Below are 9,496 nucleotides of genomic sequence, written 5' to 3'. Positions count from 1 at the left end.
AAAAGAATTGCTTATAGGATTCTTCAAAACAGTCCGACGTTTAGAGTTAAATAGCCTCAAGCAGGGCTAAGCTATTTCCAAAAAAGAAAAAAAAAAGCCAACCCTGCTCAGGTTAAATTAAGTTTTTTTTTTTAAAGTTATTGTTAAGTTATGAATTACACATAGGCCTACTCACAGAAGTGGGATGGGGGAATTGCCTCTGATTAAAATATCCGATTGAGAAATGAACGGCTTGTTTAGGAGAAAACAGAACCAATTGCAACAACGCAACAACTGAATCAACATAAATGTCTTGATAAAAACTCAGTAAAATCTATAGCTACTTAACTGTTGAAACTATACCATTAGCCTGATAGATTCAATGATTTATTATTATTGGTGTTGTTGTTGTTGTGATTGATTATTATTATTATTATCATTATTGGTGGATTCTTATGTGATAATGAAGAATTACCCTTTCGTCAAATGCGAGTGACCAGGCTGAAAAACGAGGCTATCGGTGCTGCGAATAATAATACAAGACAGCAGGTGACGCTGTGTGACTATATCCAAAGCTGGGTTTGGTAAAATGGGCCTCAAATCATGCTGTTAAATAGGGGGCGCAATGCGAGACCTTGTGCGTCAATATTTTGGAGCAAGAAGGCTCATGATTGACGCTGATCCCATGCTTACGAGCGGGACTGAAAAGGCATTGGTGGACGAGTATCCACCGAGTTCATTGAAAACAACGCACGCAGCATGTGAAGTGGCAATTGGGCTTGCCCAATGACGGGTAAAATCCTTGATCATGCTTCATTCCCCCATAAAGATGACTGGACGACCTAAGGCAGTGCGGTTCACACACTTCTAAAAGAGGCGGGAAATAATCCCTATTATGACCTATTATGAAATATAAAACGGTATTTTTTCTGAAATGCAGGCTGCAATTAATAAATCTTGATGTATTACAAATGGAATCTCTACCAAATAATATAAGCATAAGCACATGGATTGTAATTGTAAAGAATTCTTTGAATTAGCTTATAGAATGAACACACTTAATCTGTTATGAGTAAAAAAAAAAAAATTTTATTAATAGAATAATTACTGACAAGCCGTTTTGACTCATCACATAGGACCAATATGGTCTGAAAACGTGGCAATCAACTCGTCGTTACTTTCTGAGGCCATAATGAGAAAGATTAATTATTAATACAAAACCTGGACACATATTTTGTGGCTATTGGAATACTAGAAGAATATAAGATATGGTTAGAGGTATGACTCTAAAACCCACTAGGTTCAGTGTTAGAAGCGGAGGAAAGGAGAACAGAGGCCTTCAATGGCATGGCACCAAATAGTATCCAATGGATATGGTAAGTGTAGGGTAGGGGAGGGATGATTAGATGTTTATATGTTTAATGTTTGTTATTTGTTATATGTAATGGAGCAAAATAAAAATAATTTCTTAAAAGGAAATATAAATGAGCAGGAGATATTTTTTGGATCTAATAAAGTAAACACACACAGTCCTAAGAAAATAATAACTGTAAACAAGAATGTAAGATGGTGGAAAATAAAGGAATATATACAATATTACAAAAAATGAATCTTGTTACATTGAATGTAAATGGACTAGGCCTACATGATGGTACAAAGCAAAGAAAAATATTGGACTATCTTAAAAAACTTTCAGGCGACATAGTTTTCCTTCAGGAACTACATTTTAAAAGAGGGGAAGTATAATTTCTTAAACGTGATTGTGTAGGAGAAGCATATGCAGCTACCTATTGTACCAATAGTCAGGGGGTAGGTATCCTGGTTAATAAAAAAAATACCATTCTCCTTGATGTCACAACACAATGATCAAGAAGGAAGGTATTTGATAATTCAAGCCCATATTTATGGAGAAAAAATATAAATTGATCTCTTTATACATACCACCATATGGAAGTTTAAATTTCATGAATGATATTCAACAAATTTTTTGATTCAATAGAAAAAGGAACTGTTATTGTTGCTGGAGATCTAAACACAGTGCTGAATAAGACAGACAGAAATAATAAAAGTAATAAAAAGTTCAAAGAACCACCAAAACAAATTTAAAACTTTATAAAAACAAATAACCTGATTGACACCTGGAGAACTTTATATCCAACAACGAATGATTTTTCATTCTATTCACACCCTCAAAAAAGTTATTCAAGGATAGATTATGTATTTGTGTCAAAAAATTCAAAAATACATGATATTGTAATATCAGACCATGCAGCTGTCAGTTCAACAATTACACCCAAGGAAATGTAGATAAAATTAGAATATGGTGAATGAAGAGAGCATATATGAAATATCCTTAATTTAATAAATATCTAACTAATCACATACAAACATTCATAGCAACTAGTGTAGATATAAATGACATTGAAACCCCCCCCCACCTGATATTTTATGGGATACATTTAGATCATACGTAAGAGGTGTGGTTATATCATATTCAGCACATAAACAATCTGAACTTGGGAAACAAATAGTTGAAAAAGAATTGATTATCAATAAAATGGAACAACAACATTAAAAAGTCATTTAATGATCAAGAAAGAGAGAATTTGGAGAAGATCAAACTAGAATATGATGCTTTATTACTAGAAAAAGATAATAATTGCAAATTCAATTCAAACAAAACTTATTATCTAACAGCCAATAAATCAGAAAAGCAGTTGTCAGCCCTAAGTAAAAGAATAAATAGTAAACCAGTTATAATACTTAAAGATTAAACACAAGCCTTGATAACAAATAATAAAATAATAAATGAGAAATTTACAAACTATGAAAAGCTTAAAACAGAATAAAACAGAACTGGGAGTGAATGATGAAGCATTGGAGAGCTACTTGAAAAATATAAACTTAAAACAGTTATCATCTATACAAAAGGGGTACCTTTAAACTTATATTACTCAAAATGAAATAAAAGAGGCAGTGTACAGCTTCCCTAACAGAAAAGCACCCGGATTAGATGGATTACCAATTGAATTTTATAGTAACTACTGGAATTTAATATCGTCTCTCTTCTGTCAAATGGTGAAATACTTTCAGAATGACGGAATATTACCGAAAACAATGGACCAAACTATAATATCAGTCATACTCAAGCCATGTAGGACGGGGGACACACCCTCCGATTATAGGCCAATAGATCTAATGAATTGTGACAGTAAAATAATAGCAAAGATCATAAGCAATCGAATGTCAAAAGTGTTACCTAGTATTATTCATTTTAACCAAGCAGGCTTTATAAAAAGTAGACACATACAAACTAATACACGTATATGCTTGAGTTTAATACATTGCGCAAAAAACAATAACTTCGACCTTGTGGCTATCGCGGCCGAAGCAGAAAAAGCCTTTGATAGGGTGGAGAGAAAATTCACTTAAAACATTAAGTAAATTTAACTTTCCTCAAGAAATGATTAAAATGATTCAAGTCATGTATGAAGAACCGGAGGCTAGAGTGTGTACTAATGGAATAATTTCAGATCCCTTTAGTTTAGAAAGAGGAACCAAACAAGGATGCCCGTTATCACCCTCGTTGTTCGCAATTGTGATTGAACCATTAGCTGAAAGTATTTGACAAGACCAAACAATAAAAGGAATTAGCACTGGGAAAAGAGAATATAAATTAGGCCTATTTGCTGACGATTTGATCCTGTATCTAACAGACTACAAAAATACATTACCAGGAGTTCTCAATACCTTGGCAAAATATTAAGTAGTGTCGGGATACAAAATTAATTTGGAGAAAACTGAAATCATGCCAATAAATGATAATATAGATGATATTCCTGAAAGCTTAAAAGTATTTAATTGGACAACAAAACGATTTAGATACCTTGGATATAATATTAGAACCAATCTCAACTGTACATAGATAATTTAGTAACACAATTGACTGACATGAATAAGGAATTACAGAAATGGAAGAATTTGCCAATAAACATGATTGGAAGACTAAATATCTTCAGGATGGTGTGGCTGCCTAAGTTCTTGTATACCTTCTCTCTCATCCCAATTACACCACCAAAAGTATTCTTTGAAAAGGCATACTCAATCATTACAGATTTTGTATGGTCAAATAAAGCACATAGGTTAAACAAATCAATTCTACATCTCCCAAATAAAAAAGGTGGTTTTAACTTACCTAATTGGGAGTATTATCACTTAGCAACACAAGGATTCTATATACAACACATAGTAAAGAATTCACCGGAGGAGTCATGGATACAGACTGAAAGTGAGTCAGTAAAATCGAATAATTTATTTATGCAACTATTTTAAAAAAAACACATCAGAAGCTCCAATAATTTTATAATAAATAATACAATTAAAATGTGGAAAAAAATGAAGAATATATTGGGAGAAGTGATTACAATGCCAAAAAGCACAAAATTATGGAATAACAAATGGATAACCTTACAGGACAAAACAATTAAATGGACAACATGGGAAGAGAAGGGAATACAACATATAAAAGATATAATTGATGATAATAAGGTGTTAACTTTCAATGAAATCACAAATCGGTTTAATCTATCTAAAGTAGAAACTTTTCGATACCTCCAAATATCCAATTTCATAAGCACAAACTTCAATATTAATTATTCAGAGCCAGGCAGTTGATTAGACACCCTCCTCACTGGGGAAAAAGGCCAGGCCCTGGCCTCAATGTTGGTTTGGCACCACATCATCGGTCCGTAGCTTCAACACTGTCGAACATACTGACCATGCACTGCGAAGGGGGAAAACCTGTGGGACTCAAAGAGCTGTGTTATAACATGCATACATGACTCAACTCAACCACCCACCTCCCTTGCTCTTTTCTCCCCAGTGAACTTGATAATGTGAGTATGGTCTCATTAACAATTTACACTATATGTTAAGTATCTGAACAACCCTGGGGCTATTTTCATGGTTTGGGCTAGGCCCCTAAGAAACAGTAATACTAATATAATAACATTGCATTTATATAGCACCTTTCTGAATACTCAAAGTGCTTTACAGTCAGGGGGGACTCACCTCACCCACCACCAATGTGTAGCACCCACCTGGGTGATGCATGGCACCCATTTTGCGCCAGAAAGCTCACCACACATTAGCGAAGGTGGAGAGGGAGAGAACATATTTTAGCCAATTAAATCTGGGGATGATTTTGGTGGCAGTTTGCGAGAGCCAGATCTGGGATTTAGCCAGGACACCGGGGAACCCCCTACTCTGAGCGATAAGTGTCATGGGATCCTTTACTGACCACAGTGAGTCAGGACCTCGGTTTAACGTCTCATCTGAAAGACGGAATCTCCCACAGCACAGTGTCCCCGTCACTGCACTGGGGCATTGGTGTTTTTTAAATTTTGACCAGAGGGAAGATTGCCCCCTGCTGGCTCACCAACACCACTTCCAGCAGCAACTCAGAATTCCCTGGTGGTCTCCCATCCAAGTACTAACCAAGCCCACACCTGCTTAGCTTCAACCATTCGGCAGGAGCAGAGCGCAAACAGTGAAGGCAAATCTTAATGCTACAGCATAAAATTACATTCCAGACGATTCTGTGCTTCCCCAACAGTTTGAAGTCAAGAACGATGTGGAAGAACTTGACTTGAACCCAACCCTATCCAACACCTTTGGGATCAATAGGAAAGCCAACTGCTAGCCTGGCCTTGTGTCCTAATCAGTGCCCTTCCTCACTAATTGTCTTCCATCACCGCTTCTACCACCACCCATCCCTCGCCGCTCCCACTTCCCCCCTAAACCTTTGAACCCCCCAAATAGTTACTCATAAGGGGGAGATCCCCCTAAACCAAAAATGAATATTAAGCCCTGATGCCCATAACTTTAGACGAGATGTTGGGAAACATCCTTAAAGCTGTCGAACCTTCTGGCTGCTGCTCTAGTGGGCAGTGCGTCTTAAATTGGCCAGCTCCCGAGCCACAGATGCCTCTGATGTCTTCAGCTTTTCTATTCTTTGTTTCTGGTGGAAGGCATTCTTTCGCTCATTTGCCACCACCTTCTATAAAGAGTATAACAGAACTATGTAAGCAGTGTATCAACACTACAACACTACCTGCACAATCCATAACCTGCAATGGTTCCTGCAATTTGCCACATGATTCATGGATTTTTTTCTAGTACATCTCATAATGAACAAGATCGGTAATAATTACATTATTATAGAATCTGATACCTTCAAACGCAGACTAAAGACTCATCTCTTCAGGCTGCACCTCTCCCCACCCCTCCCTAGCCTATAGTTTAGCTCAAAGTACCTAGTTAGGCTAATACGATCACGTTAGTTTTTATTTGGCAGGATTGTTTTTGTCTGATTCTGATTAGGCAAATGTGATTTCAGTGCTAGTTTGTACTTGGCAGGATTGTTTGTTTGTTTGCTGAACAGGTTACTCTACAGAGTTGGAGTCCTGATCTATGTGGTCACTTCTGGCACTACGATCTTTACTTCACTCTAGTGTGTTTCTTTTGCACCTCTGAGGCACCTTGAACTAATGCACTTGTTGTACGTCGCTCTGGATAAGAGCGTCTGCTAAATGCCTGTAATGTAATGTAATGTAATTACATCTGTACATGGGGCTGCCATGTTCTACGTTTCCAATGTGTCGACATGACTCAGGTACCTGTCTTTCCCTCCTCTCCTGGGTCTCTCTGTGAATCTTCTTTAAGTTATACTCATGTCTGGCATCACATTCAATCCTCCGCAGTACCTCCCTTTCCGCAACTTTCCAGCTCATCAGTTCCTGGGGAAGAACCCAATAACCCAAATATTTCACATAAAAAGAAGCAACCTTAAAAGAAATAGGTTGGCAGCATTATAAAAAGATTTAGCCATCATAAATGTCATGTGCTACGACTGCTATTAGTCCTCATTAAACAGTATTTCTCTGCGCATGGAGCAAGAATTCTTCCACAAATTGTTACCAGTTCTCGTCTACTCTCCTCTTCCTCAGTTCTGATTGGTCTTGGGCCCTTGCAATACTTTCTTTCCCTTAATAAATATGGCAAGACATTTAAAATTGTTATTTGACTCACCAGTGGGCAATTTTGTATTGTTTAATATATGCAGATATCTGATGTACAAATATTCTTACCGAGCCACTTCCGATCTCATCAGTTTGCGCATGATCTTTAGCTCCTCTTCCAGCATAACCTCTCTGAATTCTGTAAGGGTCATGTCCTTGCTGGCTAAACCTTTTTCCTGGTCTTTCAGGAAGGCCATCATTTTGGCTTTCTGAAATGCAACCATGCTGAAGTTTGTAATATACCTCACAGAGCTAAAGCAGAACACAAAGAAAATGTATTTTAAGCAGTTAAACTGAAGATACTGCTGAAACATTCTAAAATATGATTCTCACCTGAGTCTCACCAAAGCTTCTTTGAGAGAGGACCAGTTGCTGTTGCAGGAGCGTGTTGTGTATTTTAACATCCTGCATGGAGCAGATGACCTAGAAACAATAAAGAATGATATTATATCTTAACACAGAACAAAATAGGTGAGCATACTTAACACAGCAGCCACCAAACGACATTACCTCATTTTGTTCTGTAATGAGGTTCCTCTCCCTCAGTAATTTCTGCATACTTTTGCGCTGGTAATAGTTGCACAGGTGTGGGTCATGCAGACTGTTATACTCCGGCATGGATGTGTCCCTGAGGTTGAATGGGGTGGAACGGTACCCACCAAGCTGAAGGAATGAAATTTTCAAAAAGTTTGATGCTGACACAACAATTTGGCAAAATCGATGATATACATTCCATTAATTACGAATGCAGAAAGTTCGGCAAACTTATTTCTAAAGATTCCTACCACATGTTTGCCATCAAGTGATATCAGGTTGGATTCCAGTAATTTATAAACCCTTAATAAATATTAGTTTACAATGTACAAAGTTACCACGCACACAAAGGACGTCATCTGTTAGCCTCCACAGTAGTCAAAGTCAAAGTGTTTTTATTTGTCAAGTGCACAGTATAACACAAGGTCATTCTGAGCAAAGTAATTCTTATGACATGGCAGGCAGCAACTACGTAGAAAGCAAGACAGCAAAAATATCAAAAAATATACATAATATTAAACATTAGCAGCAGTACCAGCCTGTACAGATGGGGGATATGGACAATGAGAATAGGAATATTAAATATTTAAATATTAGACATATAAAGTGCAGGAGTGCTGATGAATATGTGCATAAGATTGTGATAATGTACATTGAACGTAGCCTACATAGGAAGTGAAGGAGCATACATAGGAGGTCATGTGATCCCTGAGATTAATGTCGCTGGTTGAGCTCAAAACGGCGCTTTTTCCACGGCCTATGGCAAGCTTGCTCTTTCAACATTTAGGCCTAATAGCCTGACTGGATTCGCATTACAAATATCTACAGTTCAGTTTTGAAACTGACCTCCTCTCTGTAAGCGGTATTACTATACCAGTCCTTGGGCTTTTGGTGGAATATGAAGCACAGTAAATGTTTTCTGAATGGGCTATATTAATTCCTGAAGTGCTTACCCCTTCCCCAAGTTTGCCTCGCGAAAACGTTTTCGTTTTATTTTGAGCCATCTTGGCCAGTGCACCAACGGGGTTCAGCACCACTGTTAACACAGAAAGAAACACAAATTCAAGTTTAACAAACTGATGCCCGCACATGTAGACCAGAAGTAAAAGTTAATGCACATAATACCTTAGGATTCGATCTCGACACAAGTGCAAGACACTGTCCAAAGTGTAAGCTGTAAAGAAAATCAAACTAGCGACACGTTGGCCGTGATTTATTAAGAATGGACAGTAATCAAAATGACGGCTTTATATTCTTCGAGCGCATTCTCGTATTACGTCACAGAAGTCCTGTGTAACTGAACCGGTTATCGGCTCTATGATTTTTCTGCAATAAGCGTCACAACGCCGTATTGGAAGATTCCAGTTTTCAGTAGGAGGTTCCAAACAGAAAACTAGAATCTTTAAAGAATAACTGTATAAGAAACAGAAGGGAAACTTGTTTGCCTTCTCAAAACGGCGCTTTTTCCACGGCCTATGGCAAGCTTGCCCTTTCAACATTTAGGCCTAATAGCCTGACTGGATTCACATTACAAATATCTACAGTTCAGTTTTGACTATCTAAAACGTGAATTCCAGATATCGCTATTTAAACTATGACAAGTCGTAACTCGTAGATTCGAGATATATTCACTTTAGTTCTGACAAGTCATAATTCCAATTAGCCTAAATATATCTTTAATTCCTTGTTATTGAAGATATCTAAATAATCTTTTTTGATATCTGAAACTAAGATATTACTAGTCAATACAATTAAGGGCTTGCCATAGTTACTACTAGTCATAATTTAAATGGAGATATCTGCAGAAAACGAAATTCATATGGGAAAAAAGCATTGGAAATCTGCCGAGGGATCCCACGAGTTGTCCTCAGAGACTGTAAAAAAATAGGTTGTCCTACAAAAAG

The 9,496-nt window shown here is 37.2% G+C and overlaps 1 protein-coding gene across 2 annotated transcripts; it reads right to left on the bottom strand.

Moving 5' to 3' along the window:
- Positions 1 to 4,248: 4,248 nt before the first annotated feature.
- Positions 4,249 to 9,447, bottom strand: LOC118222816 (fibrous sheath-interacting protein 2-like). 2 transcript variants are annotated; one of them, XM_035408684.1, is made up of 9 exons: positions 8,718 to 9,447; positions 8,546 to 8,628; positions 7,569 to 7,721; positions 7,392 to 7,481; positions 7,128 to 7,267; positions 6,958 to 7,024; positions 6,657 to 6,776; positions 5,903 to 6,037; positions 4,249 to 4,779 (listed from the first exon to the last, which is right to left on the bottom strand). In XM_035408684.1, exons 2-8 carry the CDS (start codon positions 8,594 to 8,596, stop codon positions 5,918 to 5,920), a joined length of 741 nt encoding a protein of 246 aa, XP_035264575.1. In that variant the 5' UTR covers positions 8,597 to 8,628; positions 8,718 to 9,447; the 3' UTR covers positions 4,249 to 4,779; positions 5,903 to 5,917. The 2 variants fall into 2 exon arrangements, with proteins under 2 accessions (XP_035264575.1, XP_035264574.1); XM_035408683.1 differs by lacking the exon at positions 4,249 to 4,779 and having other exon boundaries at positions 5,573 to 6,037.
- Positions 9,448 to 9,496: the final 49 nt, after the last annotated feature.

This window comes from Anguilla anguilla, chromosome 3 (assembly GCF_013347855.1).
Source record: "Anguilla anguilla isolate fAngAng1 chromosome 3, fAngAng1.pri, whole genome shotgun sequence".
In the NCBI taxonomy this organism is placed as follows: Eukaryota; Metazoa; Chordata; class Actinopteri; order Anguilliformes; family Anguillidae; genus Anguilla; species Anguilla anguilla.
This window is presented reverse-complemented; position numbering and strand designations above follow the sequence as displayed.

Coding starts and splice junctions, on each gene's coding strand:
- LOC118222816 (XM_035408684.1), bottom strand. CDS start 8,596: ATGGCTCAAAATAAAACGAAAACGTTTTCGCGAGGCAAACTTGGGGAA. Junction 7,268..7,391: donor GAAGCTTTGGTGAGACTCAG/GTGAGAATCATA, acceptor GTTGCATTTCAG/AAAGCCAAAATGATGGCCTT. Junction 7,025..7,127: donor ATGAGATCGGAAGTGGCTCG/GTAAGAATATTT, acceptor ATATTTATTAAG/GGAAAGAAAGTATTGCAAGG.